The 23,000-nt window shown below is 46.4% G+C and overlaps 2 protein-coding genes across 2 annotated transcripts; both read left to right on the top strand.

The window, feature by feature from the left end:
• The first annotated feature begins 1,825 nt into the window (after nt 1-1,825).
• LOC114911624 (olfactory receptor 52J3-like) lies at nt 1,826-12,989 on the top strand. The gene is made up of 4 exons (XM_029255539.1): nt 1,826-1,838; nt 2,196-2,288; nt 2,773-2,776; nt 12,827-12,989. The coding sequence occupies exons 1-4, from the start codon at nt 1,826-1,828 to the stop codon at nt 12,987-12,989; spliced, it is 273 nt and encodes a 90-aa protein (XP_029111372.1).
• A 1,278-nt stretch (nt 12,990-14,267) lies between these two features.
• LOC114911623 (olfactory receptor 51E2-like) lies at nt 14,268-23,000 on the top strand. Its single transcript, XM_029255538.1, has 4 exons — nt 14,268-14,275; nt 14,422-14,525; nt 14,591-14,649; nt 22,227-23,000. The coding sequence occupies exons 1-4, from the start codon at nt 14,268-14,270 to the stop codon at nt 22,998-23,000; spliced, it is 945 nt and encodes a 314-aa protein (XP_029111371.1).

The raw sequence follows: 23,000 nt of genomic DNA, 5'->3' as shown, positions 1-23,000 counted from the left end.
GCGCATTAGAAAGACGAAAGGCATAACCAAGTGACCAAGGGCGGTACTGAGCAGGCTTCCACTCAGTCACCCTCTCGGATCCTGATTAAGTTATAACACTTCGAAGGTCCACTTCGTGAATCATTGGCACAGTGGACGTGTTCTAGAGCGGCTGTGATTAGAGACAATGGGTTAGGGTACCGGACAGTTTATACGGTTCAACCCCCTATAGTCTATACAGGGATGGAGGCCACCACCTTTCTTCTCAACAAAAAAGAACCCAGCTGCAGCAGGAGAGGTTGGACGGACGCATTATACCTGCGGCCAGTGCCTCGGTTATGTATTGCTGCATGGCCTCTTGTTCAGGCAGAGGCAGGGGGTAGACCCGGCCTTGGGGGGGGGGGGGGGGGGGGGGTGTAGTCCCTGGGAGTAGGTCAATGGCACAGTCCCAGGGTCGGTGCGGATGTAGTGCGGCAGTAGTACGGAGGCCTGCTCCTTCCTAAAGACCTCCACCAGGTCTTGATATTCCCTCGGGACGTTCACCTGCTGGGGAGAGTTGAACACTCGTCAGAGGTGGCTCTGCATGGCAACCACAAACTGTTCTCATCACACTGAGGTCCCCAAGCCACCAGTTCCCCTGTGCTCCATCGGAAGATGGGGTCATGCAGGGTGAGCCATGGAAAACTGAGAATTACTGGTATCTCGGGCAAAGCGATGAGGTAGAACTGCAGATTTTCTTTGTGGCAGGCCTCCACCTCCAAGTGCAAGGGCTCGGTCCAGGTATTGACGAACCCTTGTCCCAGTGGCTGCCCATTGAGCATGCTGACTCTCAGCCGGACATTCCACCAGCGCCGGGGAATGCTGTTTTTATTCACAAAGCCTGCGTCCATGAAACAGCCCTCAGCTCCCAAATCAACGAGGGCGTGTGTCGTAACAGTGCGTTCCCCCCAGGACAAGACTATGGGAACTGTGAGACAGTTACACCGCAATGTCCTATTCACCTTAGGCTCTGAGCGGGCAGGACAGTCGGCACAGAAATGTCTGGAGCTCCTACAATAGAGACATAAATGGTCCCGGAGTCTGCGCTGTCATTCTTCAGGAGTGATTTGGCCGTGTCTGACCTGCATGGGCTCCGACTCGGCTCGGTTAGTGGAGGACCCTTCCATGGCCGGCTTTGGACGAGGGCTTCGATCCTGTGTGAGATTGTCCAGCATCGCCACCCGTCTTGATATAGCGATCAAGCATCCAGTTTTCTCCGCGAAAGGCCAGCTCCCTTTTCAACCCGTGGTTCAAGCCATGATAGAACTGGGCTAATAGAGCGGTTTTGCTTCAGCCGCTCCACTCAACCAGGGTCCGGAATTCGACGGCATAATTAGCAACACAGCGGTCGCCTTGACTGTGCTCTATGAGGTGTTCACTGGCGACCTGGTCTGTGTTAGGAAGCCCAAACACCACTTGGAAGCACGCCTTGAAATCCTGGTAGGAGCCCTTGGAACAGCTCCCCCATGCGCAGTGACCCGATCCAGAACTCAGCCAGTCAGGAGAGAGATCAGGTAAGTAATCCGGTTCTGGTCAGAGTGATAAACCTGTGGCAGACTGACGAAGATGAGTTCACACTGCATAAGGAACCCAGAACAACAAGACGGGGTGCCATCATACCTTACCGGAGTTGCCAGCCGCGGATTTTGTTCTGGAAGCTGGGGGGGCGGCGAGGCATACGCCGTAGGGGTGTGGTTGTTCCAGGCCAGTTCTGGTAGCATCAGTATCCCCCATTCGTGTAAAGCGCTTACCAGATCCTGAAAGGCTTCCTTCAGGCGGTTTAATGTCTGATCGTGTGTTACCAGCAATGCCCCTGGGAGGCAAGTGCATGCTGGAAGCACTCTTGCTCCACTGGGTCCGAGGCTGGGAACCTTCTGTTATGTTTTCCTCTCGGAACTCAGACGCCGGACCCAAGTGTGGGGCTCACAATGTTTTATTAAGGAAAATCCAAAACTCGTCAATAAACAGGCAGGGGTCACCAAGGCACAAATGTAGGCAAAAGGAGATGTTCTGCATTCACTTTCTTGAATCAGTTCAGTCTACTGTTTTGCTGTGGATGGCCCTGGATCGTTTCTATGCCATCTGCACTCCACTCCATTACAATGAACACATGAGATTCTCTGCATTCCTGAAATTTGTAATTATACCGATGCTCAGAAATGCAGTTTTCATTTCAGCAATAGTTGGCCTGGCTCGATCTTTGTCATACTGCCAGTCCAATGAGATTAAGCACTACTTCTGTGAACACATGGCACTGGTCACCCTTGCATGTGGTCCCATATATGCTAACAGTGTTGTAGGACTATGTGGTGTTTTTTTTCATCTCAACAGCTGATATCCTTTTAATTGCTCTTTCATATGTTAGAATATTTGTCTCTCTGTTTAAATCAGGCAGATCTAGTCAAAAAGCATTCAGTACATGCATCAACTCATCTCCATACACATGCTGCATGTCAGCAGCATGTGTATGGAGATGAGTTGAGCATCTGTTTATCCTGTGTGTGCTGTGGCTTAAGTGTGTAGCTTTTATACAAGGTTGTTGAGAGGAAGGCTGATGGACTTGTTGAAAGTTGAACTGGAATATTTTCTTTCCTCTCAGCACAAGCATGATTTACTGACATTCCGTAAGAAGGAAAAAGAGAATGCTAGAGTATTAAGTTTGGCATTTTACTTAGTTTATAAAACAGTTTCATATGCACTGGACTATGCAGCATGTTTAATGTGGTTTAACTCTCAATGTTGGTGTAACAATAGGCAGGTGGGAGAAGTCATGACCACGCATGTCTTATCCCCTAACCCCCTGACAACCACACATATTTGAAAGTTACACCCTAAACCTCTGTGTCATATTTTTCTCTGTCAAACACATTTCAGGTCAAGAAACCAAAGTGACATGGCTGAAAAACTTCATCCAACCAACTTGTCCCATACACCAGGTTTATTTTTGTAGGATTTCCAGAACTCTACAAGTACAGGCGGTTGCTTTTCTTACCATTTTCTTCATTTTTTTGCCCTAGTATATATATGGTAATAATATTATATATAAGGGGGTTTTTTTTCAAAAACCCCTTACGAAGAAAATAAAATCAAGGCTTCCCTTTACCCCGCCCGGTATGGGGTCACCTGGGCCCCACCCTGAAGCCAGGCCTGGGGGTGGGAGGGGGTGGCGCCTGGTGGCCAGGTCTATGCCCATGGGGCCTGGCCGGGCTCAGCCCGAAGCCATGACGTGGAGCTGCTCTTCAGTGGGCTCACCACCTGCCGGAGAGACCGTAAGGGGTGGGTGCATTGTGATTTGGGCGGTGGTCGGGGCCGAGTGCCCAGCCGACCCAAACCTCGAGCGCCAACTCTGGCTTTTGGGACTTGGAATGTCACCTCACTGGCGGGGAAGGAGCCTGAGCTAGTGCACGAGGTTGAGAGATACCGTCTAGATATAGCCGGGCTCACTTCCACTCACAGCTTGGGTTCTGGAACCACTCTTTTCGACCAAGGGTGGACTCTCCACTATTCTGGCGTTGCCCAGGGTGAGAGGCGGCGGGCAGCTGTGGGCTTATTAATAGCCCCCCAGTTCAGCCGCCATGTGTTGGAGTCTACCCCGGTGAAGGAGAGGGTCATCTCCCTGCGCCTTCGGGTCAGGGGACAGTCTCTCACTGTTGTTTGTGCTTATGTGCCTAGTGGCAGTGTAGAGTAACCGGCCTTCTTGGAGTCCCTGGAGGGCGTGCTGGAAAGCGCTCCCACTGGGGACCCTGTCGTTCTACTGGGGGACTTTAACGTCCACGTCAGTAGCGACAGTGGCACCTGGAGGGGCGTGATTGGGAGGAACGGCCTCCCTGATCTGAACCCGAGCTGTGAGTTGTTATTGGATTTCTATGCTAGTCACGGTTTAGCCATAACGAACACCATGTTCATGCATAAGGGTGTCCATCAGTGCATTTGGCACCAGGAGACCCTAGGTCGGAGGTCGATGATCGACTTTGTAGTCGTTTCTTCTGATCTTCGGTCATATATCTTGGACACTCGAGTGAAGAGAGGGGCTGAGCTGTCAACTGATCACCACCTGGTGGTGAGTTGGATTCGATGGTGGGGGAAACAGCTGGACAGACCTGGCAGTCCCAAACCATAGTGAGGGTCTGTTGGGAACGTTTGGCGGAGGCCCCTGTCAGAGAGGTCTTCAACTCCCACCTCCGACAGAGCTTCAACCAGGTCCCGAGAGAGACTGGGGACATTGAGTCTGAATGGACTATGTTCCACGCCTCCATTGTCGGGGCGGCAGTTCGGAGCTGCGGCCATAAGGTCTCCGGCGCCTGTCGCGGCGGGAATCCCCGAAACACGGTGGTGGACAGCGGAGGTAAGGGATGGCGTCAAGCTGAAGAAGGAGTTCTATCGGGCCTGGCTGGCTCATGGGACTCCTGAAGCAGCTGACGGGTATTGACAGGCCAAACGGAGCGTGGCTCTGGCAGTCGCCGCGGCAAAAACTCGGGCTTGGGAGGAGATCGGCAATGCCATGGAGGAAGACTTTCGGTCGGCCTCAGAGAGATTCTGGCAAACCGTCCGGCGACTCAGAGGGGGGAAGCGGTGTTCCACAAACACTGTTTACAGTGGAAGTGGTGCGCTGCTGACCGCAGCTGAGGATGTCCTCGGGCGGTGGAAGGAGTACTTTGAGGATCTCCTCAATCCCTCCGACACGCCTTCCGTAGAGGAAGCTGAGACTGGGGACTTGGAGGGGGACTCGTCCATTACCCTGGCTGAAGTTGCTGAGGTAGTCAAAAAACTCCTTGGTGGCAAGGCTCCGGGGGTGGATGAGATCCGACCCGAGTTTCTCAAGTCTCTGGATGTTGTGGGGCTGTCTTGGCTGACACGCCTCTGCAGCATCGCGTGGAGTTCGGGAACGGTGCCTCTGGACTGGCAGACCGGGGTGGTGGTCCCTCTTTTCAAGAAGGGGGACCGGAGGTTGTGTTCCAACTACAGGGGGATCACACTCCTTAGCCTCCCTGGGAAAGTCTATGCCGGGGTACTGGAAAGGAGAATCCGACCGATAGTCGAACCTCGGATCCAGGAGGAGCAATGCGGTTTTCGCCCTGGCCGTGGAACACTGGACCAGCTCTATACCCTCACTAGGGTGCTGGAGGGTTCGTGGGAGTTTGCCCAACCAGTCCATATGTGTTTTGTGGACCTGGAGAAGGCATTCGACCGTGTCCCTCGTGGCATCCTATGGGAGGTACTTCGGGATTATGGGGTTCGGGGCTCGTTGCTACGGGCTGTTCGTTCCCTGTATGACCGGAGCAGGAGCTTGGTTCGCATTGCCGGCAGTAAGTCAGACCTGTTCCCGGTGCATGTTGGACTCCGCCAGGGCTGCCCTTTGTCACCGATTCTGCTCATTATCTTCATGGACAGAATGTCTAGGCGCAGCCAGGGAACGGAGGGTGTCTGTTTTGGTGGCCGCGAGATCTCGTCTCTGCTTTTTGCGGACGATGTGGTCCTGTTGGCTTCATCAAGTCAAGACTTGCAGCGTGCACTGGGGAGGTTTGCAGCCGAGTGCGAAGCGGCGGGGATGAGAATCAGCACCTCCAAATCCGAGGCCATGGTTCTCAGTCGGAAAAAGGTGGATTGCCCCCTCCGGGTTAGGGGGGAGTTGCTCCCTCAAGTGGAGGAGTTTAAGTATCTCGGGGTCTTGTTCACGAGTGAGGGAAAAATGGAGCGGCAGGTTGACGGACGGATCGGTGCGGCGTCTGCAGTAATGCGATCATTGTACCGGTCTGTTGTGGTGAAGAGGGAGCTGAGTCGTAAGGCAAAGCTCTCAATTTACCGGTCGATCTACGTTCCTACCCTCACCTATGGTCATGAACTCTGGATCATGACCGACAGAATGAGATCGCGGATACAAGCGGCAGAAATGAGTTTCCTCCGCAGAGTGGCTGGGCGCACCCTTAGGGATAGGGTGAGGAACTCAGTCACCCGGGAGGAGCTCGGAGTAGAGCCGTTGCTCCTCCGCATCGAGAGGAGCCAGTTGAGGTGACTCGGGCATCTGTTCCGGATGCCTCCTGGACGCCTCCCTGGGGAGGTGTTCCAGGCTTGTCCCACTGGGAGGAGGCCTCAGGGGCAGACCCAGGACACGTTGGAGAGACTATGTCTCCCGGCTGGCCCGGGAACGCCTTGGGGTTTCCCCAGAGGAACTGGAGGAGGTGTGCGGGGGAGAGGGAAGTCTGGAGGACTCTGCTCGGACTGCTGCCCCCGCGACCCGCCCCCGGGATAAAAGCGGAGGAAGAAGAAGAAGAAATATTATATATTATTTAGATATTTATAAATATAATAGAAATATTCTGGCTTTATTTGGCAATTATTAATAGTGATTGTGATTAAAAAGTCAGAATTTGCACAGTCCAATCTATTTCTTTCCGTACTTAACATATATATCATCTTTGGCCGTTGTGAACATAGTTGTCCCTGCAGTGATTGTGCCAAATATGCTTTAGGTTTCAGTTTTGACTGGGATGAAATCTCCCATGGAAGGGTCCATAACTCCAGTGTTTCTCACTCACTTTTTTCCTCCGCGGAGTCCACCGTCCTCCTGCTTATGGCCATGGTGGCCATTTTCAATCCATGTGCTATGTGGAAATTGTGAACAACCGCTGCACTTAATGTCTGTAGCCCTGAACTTGATAAGGAGCAGCTTGTTCATGGTCCATCTTAGTGGTTTTTGCCTGCTCTTTTGCATTCTGCAGGTCAAACATCATCAGGGCCCAGCTACTGCGACCACATGGCCCTTGTTAGGCTGGCATGTGGAAATAAGGATAAGAAATGACAACATAGGCCTGGCAGTGATTGTTGTTTTTGTTGGCATTGACATTTCCATCATTGCCTTCTCATACATGCGGATTTTCAGCGTTGTTCTGCATGCTGCGGAAGGGGAGGACAGCTGGAAAGCATTCCACACCTGCAGTACTCACCTGATTGTTATGATGGCCTTTTACCTGTACATTTCTGTCACAAAGCATCAGCATTGATAGTGCACCGGACATTAAACACCTTTTAGGTATCTGTACAATAATTTTTCCTGCTACTGTAAACCCCATTATTTATGGAGTCCGGACCAAGGAAATAAGGAATGCCATTCTAAAAATGTTCAGGTGAGGTCAAATAAAGGGATAAATTTAAATGTGTCAGCAGTGAAAGCTTAATCTACTGTACTTTATTTGTCAAGTAAAATAGTGTAATCGATACCACCCACCGATTCAGATATTAGTTTCAGTTTCTTTTGTTGCCTGCATTCAAAATATTTGTATGACATTACAAGTACACCACACACACTCAATCTGAACCGCTTATCTCATACGAGGTCAGAAGGCTGGAGGGAGGAGGGGACGTACCCAGGACGGGACGCCAGTCCATCATAAGGCACCCCAAGCGGGACTCAACCCCAGACCCACAGGAGAGAAGGTCCAGTTTCAAACCACTGCACCACCTGCCACTCCCCAACAAAAACTGTATGCCATTAATTTAAAAAATAAACTGATAAGAAACTGAAACATAATTGAATTATGCTTTAGGTCCCCCTTTCAGTTTCCTATGTCAAATAAAGTATACCTTTTTAAAAAAAAAAAAAAATTAGGTTTCCCAAATAAGTAAATTTGGGTCTCTGTCTGTTGACTCTCACGTACACACACACACACACACACACACATTTTTTGAACCGCTTGTCCCATACAGGGTCGCAGGGGAACTGGAGCCTAACCCGGTAACACGGGGCGTAAGGCTGGAGGGGGAGGGAACACACCCAGGACAGGACGCCAGTCCGCCGCAAGGCACCCCAAGAGGGACTCAAACCCCAGACCCACCAGAGAGCAGGACCCGGTCCAACCCACTGCATCACCGCACCCATAAAGTCACATCAAAATAGTTTTCGGATGAAGAGCATCTGTAGAAGTTGACAAAAGGTTCAGCTTGGCTGTGGTATGCTGTAACCAGTGTAAACTCATATCACAGTTCCGTCACTGACATCAAGCATTGTACCAATACTGCCTGGAGTTGAACCTCCTTCGCCTTACAGTGCATACACTGACTTTAGCTGAAGCCCTATCCAAGACAATTACTGTCACACGGAACTGAGAACACAGGAATAGCTAGTCCCAAGTGCAGGATCGTTTGTCAGGAACCAAAGCAGGGTAGGTTTCAACATGTACGTAATGAGGACAGTGATAAACAAGGATGTGTCCTATCACTTCCTGCAACCACTGTTAACACAATTAGGCTGCAACTTCTAAATGACCAGCAGAAGGAAAAAACAAACACTCATGGGTAATCCTTGGAAGCAGGAAACTAGTTCCATCAAAACACCTGAGCCTAATTTTCTAAAAACCCTTATACAGTTAATCAGGGAACACTTGTTCAAGAGAATGTTGACTTGGGGAAAGGAAACACAAAAAATCAGGACAATATATAGAGAACACACAAAGGAAGTTAGTCTTTGTGCTCAGCTGTCATGTGGTTTGGTATTGAGTAACCTTATGGCTTTCAACTGGGTTATAAGCGTTGTGTGACATTAATACTAGAGAGACTATACTACACTGCTGTTTGTTGTTATAACCAGTTAAGTGGCAAATTTCCAATGATACAAATATTTCCCAATTTACGTCTTTCAGTTGTATTTTTTTCACTTTTCTCTACATTTTCTTCAATGCATTTTTGATGTGGAACAAATGCCACTAGTGATTACAATGCTAGGTAGTTGATGCCAATAAAACACACTAAAATAAAATAGGAATATAGGACTTGTTCTGCATGTGTCGATCAATAAAGAGACAAAAAAAACTGCATGTTTGTAAGATGAACTGGAGATGCCTTTTTATTTTCAGCTATCTTATACTTGTTTCAATCTTAATACATCTCATAGTCCATGTACATATTACAATAAAGCTTACAAAGTATGTCTGTAGCTACAAAAGAATTTTACAGAACATAACCTGATCTTTGAATGAATTCATGTAGCTGATGCAATTTAGGGTAGGGTGCCTTGCTCAAGGGTACTACAGTAGTAGAGACATTCAATCCAGCAACCGTGATCCAAGGCAGCAGCTCTAACCACTACACTACCGATGCCTCTATTAAATAACCACTGAACATTTTTTTTCTGTGAGCTGCTTTTTTGGTGTCAATAAAGTGCAGTTACTTTGTGACTCTGCCAAATGACATCAGTGTGCCTTTGGTGTCAGGAGCACCTCACTAGAGGGCGCAAGGCCCCTGTTTGTGTGGGTTCCATGTCTGACTCACGTCATTGTTATCTGAACTGTTACCTGATATTATTCCTTTATCAAGCCATTTGGTCACGTTTGGTCATGCCTTCCAGTTAGTGTTCTGATTGTCAAGTTTGTGGATCTTGTAATAAACGTCAACTATGTATTTATTTTGCTACTGCTTTGTAACAATTAACTCTCATCAGTTCACACTGACCACTCTTCTTTCTGCTTTTCATTCCTTCGAATTCTTTAACAACAATACACATGTTTGGTATATTTCTTCTTGCTGTCACATGGAGCTTCCGTGATGACAAATTCAACTTTTTCATGGATTGTAAATTGTGTAAAGTGTGTGTTCCATTGCATTTGAATTTTTATATGTGTTTAATGTCTCACATCACGGTACACACCTAGCTCCCTTGGATTAATTCCGACTCCCTCTTCTCTAGTCTCCGGCCTGCGCCATCACGCTCTTCACTGATGTAGAAAGCTGTTTCACAAGTTGTGACTGACCTGCCAAAGACTTTCTGTATGTCTTTGTGACTTGCAGGATATACACACATACAGAAGTACCATAAACGCAATACCTTTACCAATATCATGTACACATGCAGTAAAAACCTACCTCTACTTACTATGCTGGTAGCTAGGCCACCATAACACATACACCTAACAAACATAACTACATTCAGTTGCCATGATTCTCCTCTTTAAGTCCTTGCTTGACAGTGAAAAGGGACTTTCTCTGGAGCTCAAGAGCCCAGGGGGTTAAAAACTGTCCTCATTCTCTTCTCTCTGATTCCTTGTGCAGACTCTAGTTCAGAGTTACAGAAAAAAAAGACTATTAGAACCAGATAACCCAAGTTACAGTTCTCTGATCTCAAGAACTAGTACATTTTGTCACAGCCCCCAGACATTGGCTTCCTGCTGCCTTCTGGGTTACATTAAAAATTAGGTCAAAGGACCAGCACCCAACACCTGCAGAGCCTGGCCAAATCCCTACACCTTACCAGAACTTCTGTGCTTCTCCACCTCTGGCCACTTGCTTGTCCAACTCATGAGGGATCCAAATCAAAGGCCTGTCAGACCTCAGTTTCATGAAATAAACTCCCTTGTTTGCTTTGATAACCATATCATATTCTTGCAGTGTATAATAATCTATCCTGAGGCACTGCTTTCAAATGTCGCAGTTCAACAAAAGACTGAACATACACCAATAGCTGACCAACGCAAACTTGAAATATTTAAATTCATGTAAATTGGTCCATATATGAGCAGTCAATGGTAATGCACGTTTGAGGGATAATTAGGTGTTGACCTTAGCCTCAGAGAATTTAAAGGGTCTTTGTTGTTAAAAGTGCACTTTTAGTACAGCCCAATTCCAAAAAAATTGGGACGTAAGAAAAAGGCTAAGGAAATCAAAACTGAGCGATTATTAACTTTACTTTGATTTGTACTCAACAAAAGCGGTATAAAGAACAAGGAATTTAACATATCAGCTGCATAGTGCTGTGAAGATATGCATTTCTTCTGAAATTGCCTGCAGCACGTTCCAAAAGAATTGGAACAGTCGAGTGTTTACCACTTTGTAACGTCACCATATTTTTAACAACACTTAGGTATTTGGGCAAGTTAAGCAAGCATCATTTTCCCCCTTTCATCCAGTAGGTAGGTCTTCGGTGAAGCAATGGTACAGGACTTCTTTACCGTATTTTGCGCTTCATAAGTTGCTACACATTCCAATCGGAGACAAGTCAGGAGTGCAGGCAGGCCAATCTAGTTACAGTACTCTGCTTAAGCAGTCATGCACTTGTAATCTGGGCAGAATGTCGGGACAAACACCCCTGATAAAATGGCTCTGGGTGGCAGCATATGTTGTTCCACAATTTTGTTCATATCTCTCTGCATTAATGGTGCTCTCACAGATCTACAAGGTCACCCATGCCATGGGCCACTGACAAATCCCCGTATCATGACAGGCACTGCTTTTGGACCTGATGCTGATAACGCTTGGATAACCCTTTTTTCATCTTTGGTCTGGAGAACATGATGGTTTTCTTTTCCAGAAACTATTTGATTGTTCGCGAGCGTCAGACCACAAAATACAAGTGGTCTGTGCTGCGGTCCATCTCAGATGGCACCGAGCCCAGAGAGTTGAACTCTTGTTTATCTCTTGTCTTTAGCTTAGCACTCTACCAAGGGAATACAGAACTGTAGATTTAAGCAGCAGGGAGGTCGTGACTTGCTGGAATATCAGGTATTCACTGTGAAGAGGGTTTTGGTTTTGGACTGCAGGAGCCACAGCTTTAAACACTGGAACCTGGAATGTAAACACTTTGCCATTTTTTTTATTTCTCTCTGTACATGAAAAGAAAATGCATATAGCTTTTCAAATGATTTGTTCTTTGAATTAATATAATAAGATTGTGAAGATCAGAAAAAAATAAATCCTGGGTTGCCTTTTCCAAAATCATTAATTTTATCAATCATAATTATTTCAAACATAATTATAACTTAGGTCAGTATATTTTTCACTTTTTATAGTGTTTAACATGTATGTATCATGTATATCGATGTTTGGGTACATGCCCTTGAAAGTAGCGGAGAAAGTTCTGTTGTATACCTGTAGATAAAACCTGAATGTGCACAGCTGTTTGTGCTTTATGATTCACATTTGAAATATGCTTTCTTCAATAGACGAAAAAAGTTACTGCTAGATACTAATTAATTTAAACATTTACTTTTCTCGCTTTCTCTAGTTTTTTCAAAGTGCCACACTGTGCAGCAAGATGTCGGAATATGCAGCAAGAAATATCTCTCACACGGACTTCATATTAAGTGGCTTCTCTGGATCCAGAGAGTGGAAACAACTTCTCTTCATCCCATTTTTCCTCTTGTTTGTAATGTCAGTCACTGCAAACTCCATGATTATATTTATAATCTTATCGCACAGGGCTTTGCATTCTCCAATGTACCTGCTGATTTGTGTGATGGCTTTTGTTGATCTGGTTATAGCAATATCCTTTGTTCCAAATATGCTTCTTATCTCCTGTTTAACTGGAACCATATATCTCTGATGGGTTGCCTGGTTCAGATGTTCTGCATTCATTTCTTTACATCAGTGCAGACTACTGTTTTGCTGTGGATGGCCCTGGATCGTTTCTACTGCCATCTGCACTCCACTCCATTACAATGACCACATGAGATTCTCTGCATTCCTGAATTTGTAATTATACCGATGCTCAGAAATGCAGGTTTTCATTTCAGCAATAGTTGGGCCTAGCTCGATCTTTGTCATATTGCCAGTCCAATGAGATTAAGCACTGCTTCTGTGAACACATGGCATTGGTCACCCTTGCATGTGGTCCCATATATGTTAACAGTGTTGTAGGACTATGTGGTGTTTTTTTCATCTCAACAGCTGATATCCTTTTAATTGCTCTTTCATATGTTAGATATTTGTCTCTCTGTTTAAATCAGGCAGATCCAGTCAAAAAGCATTCAGTACATGCATCACTCATATTATTGTCATGTTTGTGGGTTTAATTATGGCCTTAACATCGGTTTCTTTCCTACAGAATAAAGAATGACATGTCATCAAATAGTCATATGGCGATCAGTACAATGTATTTGCTTGTGCCTACCTGTTTAAATCCAATAATTTATGGTATCAGGACAAAAGAAATAAGACAGCAAGTAATAAAAGCAATTGGAAGCAAATGTGGACAAATGTCCACGTAGCACTGAAGTAAGACAGTTTAAATAAAAATTACTGATTTACAAACATGTATCTTAACTGTGTTTTAAAATATTTTTCAAGAGACACGTTTGGTTTGCATACAAACTATTGCTAACTTCAAATTTTCTCAAGGGTGAAATTATTTTAAAATCATTTAATTAAATTTTTGCAGAAGTCAATGGATCATAGCAATAAAGCAAGCTCTGATACATCCCGAAAAAATAGTTTTGCCATTTTTGTCGTATTTTTGGGGACTTTTAATTTTTTCAAGAAGACAGAAAAAAAAACAACGTATCATTATGCATCACTGTTAATGGTAACAACGCCAGATCATTCTGCTGCACAATAGATTCAGCAAAATTGTAACAATATTAAATTGTAAAAAACAATACAGGCAATCAATAATACACAGAGCAGTCAGCAAACTTAAGTCCATAGCTGTCATTAATTGAATTTCATGACTTAATACTATTTTTACTACATGACTTACATTGTGGGGGTGTGATGGTGCAGTGGGTTGGACCACAGTCCTGCTGTCCGGTGGGTCTGGGGTTTGAGTCCCGCTTTGGGTACCTTGCGACGGACTGGCGTCCCATCCTGGGTGTGTCCCCTCCCCCTCTGGCCTTATGCCCTGTGTTGCTGGGTAGGCTCCAGTTCCCTGCGACCCTGTATGGGACAAGCGGTTCTGAAAATGTGTGTGTGTGTGTATTTACATTGTAGGGGGGTGCGGTGGTGCAGTGGATTGGACCAGGTCCTGCTCTCCAGTGGGTCTGGGGTTCGAGTCCCGCTTGGGGTGCCTTGCGACGCACTGGCATCCTGTCCTGGGTATGTCCCCTCCCCCTCCGGCCTTATGCCCTGTGTTGCCGGGTAGGCTCCGGTTCCCCGCGACCCCGTATGGGACAAGCAGTTCAGAAAATCTGTGTGTATTTACATTGTGCTGTCTGGTCTAGGAGGTATACTGTGCAGCAATGACCAGGTCTGTCAGCAGCATGTGTATGGAGATGAGTTGAGCATCTGTTTATCCTGTGTGTGCTTGTGGCTTAAGTGTGTAGCTTTTATACAAGGTTGTTGAGAGGAAGGCTGATGGACTTGTTGAAAGTTGAACTGGAATATTTTCTTTCCTCTCAGCACAAGCATGATTTACTGACATTCCGTAAGAAGGAAAAAGAGAATGCTAGAGTATTAAGTTTGGCATTTTACTTAGTTTTATAAAACAGTTTCATATGCACTGGACTATGCAGCATGTTTAATGTGGTTTAACTCTCAATGTTGGTGTAACAATGGGCAGGTGGGAGAAGTCATGACCACGCATGTCTTATCCCCTAACCCCCTGACAACCACACATATTTGAAAAGTTACACCCTAAACCTCTGTGTCATATTTTTCTCTGTCAAACACATTTCAGGTCAAGAAACCAAAGTGACATTGCTGAAGAACTTCATCCAACCAACTTGTCCCATACACCAGGTTTATTTTTGTAGGATTTCCAGAACTCTACAAGTACAGGCGGTTGCTTTTCTTACCATTTTCTTCATTTTTTTGCCCTAGTATATATATATGGTAATATTATATATATATTACAATATTTATAAATATAATAGAAATATTCTGGCTTTATTTGGCAATTTATTAATAGTGATTGTGATTAAAAAGTCAGAATTTGCACAGTCCCATCTATTTCCTTCCGTACTTACATATATATCATCTTTGGCCGTTGTGAACACTGTTGTCCCTGCAGTGATTGTGCCAAATATGCTTTTAGGTTTTCAGTTTGACTGGGATGAAATCTCCCATAGAAGGGTCCTTAACTCCAATGTTTCTCACTCACTTTTTTCCTCCGCAGACTCCACCGTCCTCCTGCTTATGGCCATTGGTGGCCATTTTCAATCCATTGTGCTATGTGGAAATTGTGAACACCGCTGCACTCAAAGTTTGTAGTCCTGATCTTAATAAGGAGCAGCTTGTCCATGTCCATCTTAGTGGCTTTGGCTGGCTCTTTGACATTTTGCGAGTGATGCATTTTTTGCCCTTAACAAAGGCTATTATCCAGCAGATGGCGAAGAACCTGCCGTATGTGCTCCGCATGCTCTGCTGCAGGAAGAATGGGAGAACACCAGTATGTCATCCTGGTACACAAGGACGCATTTGTTCAACAACCCAAAACATGGTTCATGAAAACTTGAAAAAATGGAGGGAGCATTTGCCAGTCCGAACAGCATTACCAAATACTTGTAATGACCCAGTGCGGTGCTAAACGCCATCTTCCACTCGTTGCCCTCCTTAATATGTATCAGGTTATTTGCGCTGCATAGGTCCAACTTGGTGAAAACCCGTGCTCCATGAACCTGTTCCAGGGCCACTGTGGTCAGTGGCAAGAGATGAGGGTATTTTACCTGTATCTCATGGAAATCGTGACAGTCTATACAAGGACTATTGAACTCTGGTGCTTAATTGAAGCCAGGTGCTGCTGGTTGCGGTGTGGGCGTGGTAGTGACAGTATCATGTGTGGTCTGTGTTAATTTGCGTGACATAATATAGATGTGACTACCCACACTAGAAGAAACAGATAACTGAAATAATTCTGTTGTTGAAATACACACACACACACACACACACATTTTCGGAACTGCTTGTCCCATACGGGGTCACGGGGAACCGGAGCCTACCCGGTAACACAGGGCGTAAGGCTGGAGGGGGAGGGGACACACCCAGGACGGGATGCCAGTCCGTCACAAGGCACCCCAAGCGGGATTCGAACCCCAGACCCACCGGAGTGCAGGACTGTGGTCCAACCCACTGCGCCACCGTACCCCCTTGTTGAAATACAAAACATGCAAATTTGGTTGTAAATTATTTGAGCTGCGTGAAGGTTCAGCCAGTTAATACATCGTTTATAACATGATGTATGTCAAATATGTCTATGATAGATATATAATTTCCAGAAGACTTATTCAGATCGATAAGCATTAACCTGAGCAAACCTTCATCTCGATGAGCAGCAGTTCTGCTCCAAGGGCCTCATATTGCTGAGTTTGTCACCTTGTGACATTAAGACTGTGAGTCTCAATATATTAAGTCTGGACTCCATTTATGAACAAGGTATTTACTCTGAGTGTGGTGGCGTGGTGGCGCAGTGGGTTGGACCACAGTCCTGCTCCCCAGTGGATCTGGGGTTTGAGTCCCGCTTGGGGTGCCTTGTGATGGACTGGCGTCCCGTCCTGGGTGTGTCCCCTCTCCCTCTGGCCTTACGCCCTGTGTTACCGGGTAGGCTCCGTGACCCCCTATGGGACAAGCGGTTCTGAAAAGGTGTGTGTGTGTGTGTGTGTGTTTACTCTGAATTGAGGTTGTAGAAAGTACCTAGCTGTAAAAATGGATAAATACTCTATTATGTGGGTTGGACCGGGTCCTGCTCTTTGGTGGGTCTGAGGTTCGAGTCCTGCTGGGGGTGCCTTGCGATGGACTGGCATCCTGTCCTGGTTGTGTCCCCTCCTCCAGCCTTTTGCTCTGGGTTAGGCTCTGGCTCCCCGTGACCCCATATGGAACAAGCGGTTCAGACAATGTGTGTGTGTACTGTATTATGTATTATACAAACCTAATATGGTTAGTCACAATGAAAAAGGTGTCACTATCACTGGGTGTTAATATGACAGATGAAAAATTCAAGGGATGCCATTCTGGGTTCACCTAGCTCTGTCAGTGCAGGGGAGCTCAGTATACTCAAAGCGCAATTCCCAGCCCTGTAAAGGGTTGAAAAGCTCATTTCATTTCACAGATTATTGATCAGCCTTCTATTGAATCACCTCTAATTTGTGTTGCATAGTGATTCCTGTTCTTCTGTAATTACGTTTCTTCAAGTCCAGTTCACCTGTGCGCTCCCATGAATCATCTCACAAGCCCTAGACTCTCCTTGTCACCAGATCTATGTTCCCTCATCTGGCAAGTTGTCCAGCCTCATCCTGGTGTGAAAAGTGCATATATTGTCAATCCAGTGAAAGAGAAGGCCATAAAACCGAATAGAATTTATTTTCCCTTGTTGGTGTCGCTCTTGCTTCTCTCAGTTGTTGCTGTAGTTTGCAGTAATGCTGAGACCTGGAAGGGAAATCCATAAACATACACCAAAAGTCACTTTTGGAGTGGCTTAAAAAGCAACATGGGTAATGCAATGTGATGGCGTAGCCCCGTCAAAGGCCAGACTGCAATCCAGTTGAGAAATTACAGCACAAAAAGTATTGATTGGGTCAATCTTTCTGCGTTCAGTTGTGTATGTTTCACTTTGACATTACACACGCGCGCACACACACTATTTGAAAGCAATTGTCCCGAGTGGGGTTGCGGTGAGCCGGAGCTTAATGAGAGGACACACCCAGAATGGGATGCCAGCCCATCGCAAAGTACCCCATGGGGGACTAGAAGCCCAGACCTGCCAGAGTGGGACCCGACCAAGCCCATTGCACCACCGCGCCCCCTGACGTTAGAGACGACTTTCTTAAATACGACATTGTTCCATGCTGGTCTCGGCAAGCATTTTTTTTGCTTTCAGCAGTTATTTACAATGAGGTCAGTTTTTTAGTGTATTCTTAGAATTTTTACCTCCAGTAGTAATTACTAACCTCTGGTTTTAAAGGGGTTATTGACTTTTCTTGGCTCAATTGCAATTATTTATTTTGCCGACACTTTTCTCCAATTATTTATCCATTTATACGGCTAGACATTTTTTTTTTAAGCGGAACAATTAGGGTAGGGTGCCTTGGTCAAGGGTACTACAGTAGTAGGTGACATTCAATCCAGCAACCGTGGATCCAAAGGCAGCAGATTTAACCACTACACTACGAGTTGCCTCTATTAAATAACCAACTGAACACTTTTTTCTGTTAGTTTCTTTTTTGGTGGTCATTAGAACGCAGTTATCTTTAGGACACTGCCAATGACATCAGTATGCCTTTGGTGTCAGGAGACCTCACTAGATGGCGCCAGGTCCCTGTTTGTGTGTGTTCTATGTCTGATCGCTCACGTCATTGTTCATACACCTATTCTCTATTCCTTTATCATCATTTGGTCACGTTTGGTCAATGCCTTCCAGTTAGTGTTCTGATTGTCAAGCTTGTGGATCTTGTAATAAACGTCAACTATGTATTTATTTTTGCCACTGCTCTGTAACAGTTAAACTCTCATCAGTTCACACTAACCAAGCTCTTCATCCTGCTTTTCATTCCTTGGAAATTCTTTAACAATACAACATGTTTGTGTATATTTCTTCTTGCTGTCACATGGAGCTTCTGTGATGAAAATTCAACTTTTTCATGGATTGTTAAATTGTGTAAAGTGTTTGTTCCATTGCATTTGAATTTTATATGTGTTAATGTCTCACATCACGGTACACCTAGCTCCCTTGGATTATTCGACTCCCTCTTCTCTAGTCTCCGCCCTGCGCCATCACGCCTCTTCAACTGATGTAGAAAGCTGTTGCACAAGTTGTGACTGACCTGCCAAAGACTTTCTGTATGTCTTTGTGACTTGCAGGATATACACACATACAGAATGTACCATAACGCAATACCTTTACCAAATATCATGCACACATGCAGTAAAACCTACCTCTACTTACTATGCTGGTAGCTATGCCACCATAACATATACACCTAACAACCATAAACTAACATTCAGTTGCCATGACTCCCATTTTAAGTCCTTGCTTGACAGTGAGAAGGGACTTGCCCTGGAGCTCAAGAGCCCAAGGGGGTTAAAACTGTCCTCGTTCTCCTCTCTTGTGCAGACTCTAATTCAGAGTTACAGAAAAAAAAAAGACTATTGAAACCAGATACCCCAAGTTACAGTTCTCTTATCTCAAGAACTAGTACATTTGTCACAGCCCCCAGACACTGGCTTCCTGCCGCCTACTGGTTACAATCAAAAATGGTCAAAGGACCAGCACCCAATACCTGCAGAGCCTGGTCAATCCCTACACCTTACCAGAACTTCTGTGCTTCTCCACCTCTGGTCACTTGCTTGTCCAACTCATGAGGGATCCAAATCAAAGGCCTGTCAGACCTCAGTTTCATGAAATAAACTCCCTTGTTTGCTTTGATAACCATATCATATTCTTGCAGTGTATAATAATCTATCCTGAAGGCACTGCTTTCAAATGTCGCAGTTCAAACAAAAGACTGAACATAACACCAATAGCTGACCAACGCAAACTTGAAATATTTAAATTCATGTAAATTGGTCCATATATGAAGCAGTCAATGGTAATGCACTTTTGAGGGATAATTAGGTGTTGACCTTGCCTCAGAGAATTTAAAGGTCTTTGTTGTTAAATGCACTTTTGTACAGCCCAAATTCCAAAAAAAATTGGGACAGTAAGAAAAATGCTAAGGAAATCAAAACTGAGCGATTATTAACTTTACTTTGATTTGTACTCAAACAAAAACAGTATGAAGACAAGGAATTTGTTTTAACAAATCAACTGCATAGTTTTATGAAGATATGCGTTTCTTCTGAAATTGCCTGCAACACGTTCCAAAAAAAATTGGAACAGTCGAGTGTTTACCACTCTGTAACATCAAAATGTCTTTCAGTAACACTTATTAAACACACTCTCACGCTCCCTTTTTCCCTCACTCGTGAACAAGACCCCAAGATACTTGAACTCCTCCAGCTGGGGCAAAAACCTGAGGGGGCATACCATCCTTTTCCGTGAGAGAACCATGGACTCAGACCTTGAGGTGCTGATCCTCATCCCCACCGCTTCACACTTGGCTGCAAGCCGTTTCAGTGCGTGTTGGAGGCAGCCATGTGACGTTGCCAAAAGGACAACATCATCCGCAAAAAGCAGAGATGTCACCTTCCGACTCCCACACAGAATACCCTCCTGGCCTCGACTGCGCCTTGATATCCTGTCCATGAAAACCACAAACAGGAGTGGAGACAAGACACAACCTTGGCGGAGTCCAACACCCACATTGAACAGGCTTGACTTAATGCCGAGTATGCAGACACAGCTTTCGCTCTGTATGTACAGAGACCGAATGGCCCGCAGTAGTGGCCCCGGTACCCCATACTCCCTAAGCACCTCCCACAGAATTTCCGGGGGAACACGGTCATAGGCCTTCTCCAAGTCCACAAAACACATGTAGACTGGATTAGCGAACTCCCATGCCCCTTCAATTATCTGTGAGAGGGTAAAAAGCTGGTTACACTGTTCCACCGCCAGGTTGGAATCTGCATTGTTCCTCTTCAATCTGAGGTTCAACTATCGGCCGGAGCTTCCTCTCCAGCACCCCAGCACAGACTTTCCCAGGGAAGCTGAGAAGTGTGATACCCCGATAGTTGGCAGACACTCTTCGGTCCCCTTTCTTAAAGATAGGGACCACCACCCCAGTTTACCAGTCCAAAGGCATTGTCCCCGAGGTCCATGCAACATTGACTCTGGCCCTGATTCCTGTTAGGGATGCATATCACTCGGGTTTAGGAGTTCTTCAAAGTGCTCCTTCCACCTCCCGACAATGTCCTCATCAGAGGTCAGAGTTTCTCCACTCCTGCTGAACACAGCCTGAGCGAAACTCCTCTGACCCCTTCTGAGCTGCCAGATGGTTCTCCAGAACCTCGTTAAAGCTGACTGATAGTCGTTTTCCATGGCCTCTCCAAACTCCTCCCATGCCCTGGATTTTGCTTCTGCAACCACAGCTGCCGCTGCCTTTTTCGCCTGCCGGTACCTGTCTGCTGAGTCAGGAGTCCCCAGAGCCAACTAGGCCCTAAAGGCCTCTTTCTTCAGCTTGACGGCTTCCCTCACCACCGGTGTCCACCAGCGGGTTCTCGGGTTGCCGCCCTGGCTGACACCAATAAGCTTTTGGCCACAGCTGTGCCTGGCTGCTTCCACAATGGAGGTTTTGAACAGGGTCCATTCAGACTCCATGTCCCCTACCTCCTCCGGGACATGGGAGAAGCTTTCCCGAAGGTGTGAGTTAAAATCATTCCGGACAAGGTCCTCCAACACTCATTCCCAGCACACCCTTATTAAACGTCTGGGTCTACCGGGTCTGTCCACCAGTTTTCCCCGCCATCTGATTCAACTCATCACCAGATGGTGATCGGTTGACAGCTCAGCACCTCTCTTCACTCCAGTGTCCAGAACATGTTGCCTCAAGTCAGATGAAACGACTACAAAGTCGATCATTGACCTTCAGCCCAAGGAGCTCTGCTGAGCATCCTTGTGTTTGAACATGGTGTTTGTTATGGACAAACCATGGCTCGCACAGAAATCCAATAACATTTCACCATTCGGGTTCAGATCGGGCAACCCGCTCTTCCCAGTTCCCCCCCCCCCCCCGCCAGATTTTCCAGTCATTGCCAACGTGAGTGTTGAAGTCCCCCAGCAGGACTATGGAGTCTGTAGGTGGGGCCATGTCCAGAATCCCACCCATCCTTTCCAAGAAGGCCGAATACTCAAAACTGCTGTTTGGTGAATAAGCACACGCAACAGTCAAAGTTTTCCTCTTTGTGAGCCTAAGTCGTATTGAGGCGATCCTCTCATCCACCGGGGCAAACTCCAACTGTATGGCAGCCAGCTGGGGACTTGTGAGTATCCTCACACCCGCCCAGCGCCTCTCACCCCGTGCAACTCCTGAGTAGGAGAGGGACCACCCCCTATTGAGGAGTTTGGTTCCAGAGCCAACACTGTGAGTGGAGGTGAGCCCAACTATATCTAGTTGGTATTTCTCAACCTCCCGCACCAGTTCCGGCTCCTTCCCCCAAAGTGAGGTGACATTCCACGTACCAAGAGCCATTTTTCGTTGCGAGGGGCTGCGACGCCATGCGCCACCCCGCCCCTTCCTGCCGCTAGGTATACATTGCGCCTGACCCCCATGCTGGACCTTGCAGGTGGTGGGACCACATGACCTCTCCACGATGCCTTTTCAGGCTGAGCCCGGCTGGGTTACTTGGGCTGCCCGGCCACCAGGCTCTCGCGTAGGAACACTACCCCCAGGCCTGGCTCCAGGGGTAGGTCCCGGTAATCCTACTCCTGGCAGGATAAACGTTCTTTTGTTCCCATTTTCCATAGCGGTTTTTTTTCGATCGTGTTAGTCTGGATCTTCACTCCAGACCTGTTCGCCTTGGGAGACCCTACCAGGAGCATACTGCTCTCGACAACATAGCTCTGGAGATCCCTAGATCACGCAAGCCCTTCGGCCACGCCAAGGCCCCAGTCCAGGAAGGGGTGATTGTGACTAAAAACTCAGAATTTGCACAGCCCCATGTATTTACTTATGTCTTCCTTAGCCATTGTGAACATAATTGTCCCTACAGTGATTGTGCCAAATGAAAATGTGTGTGTGTGTGTGTGTTTTCTGTTTGACTGGAATGAAATCTCCTTGGAAGGATGCTTAACTCAGATGTTTCTCACTCGCTTCTTTTCCTCCGTGGAGTCTACCGTCCTCCTGGCTATGGCCTTGGACCGACTAGTGGCCATTTGCAATCCATTGCGCTATGTGGAAATTGTGAACACTGCTGCGCTTGTAAAGTTTGTAGCCCTGACCTTGATAAGGAGCGGCTTGATCATGTCTATCTTAGTAGCTTTGGCCCGCTCTTTGACATTCTGTAGCTCAAACATCATCAGGCACAGCTACTGCGGCCACATGGCCCTTGTCAGTCTGGCATGTGGAAATAAGGATAAGAATGACAGCATAGGCCTGGCAGTGATTGTTGTTTTTGTTGGCATTGACATTTCCATCATTGCCGTCTCATACATGCGGATTTTGAGCGTTGTTTTGCACGCTGCAGAAGTTGAGGACCGCTGGAAAGCATTCCACACCTGCAGTACTCACTTGCTTGTTATTATGTCTTTCTACCTGGTAGGGAGCGTTACATTTCTGTCACATAACATCGGCATTGATATTGCAACAGATATTAACACCTTTTTAGGTATACTGTACATAATTTTTCCTGCTACTGTAAACCCCATTACTTATGGAGTCTGGACCAAGGAAATAAGGAATGTCGGAATGTCGTTCTAA

The sequence above is a fragment of the Scleropages formosus genome, chromosome 10 (assembly GCF_900964775.1).
Source record: "Scleropages formosus chromosome 10, fSclFor1.1, whole genome shotgun sequence".
Taxonomy (NCBI): domain Eukaryota; kingdom Metazoa; phylum Chordata; class Actinopteri; order Osteoglossiformes; family Osteoglossidae; genus Scleropages; species Scleropages formosus.
Note: the sequence above shows the minus strand (reverse complement) of the source record. Positions and strands in the feature narration are given on the sequence as shown.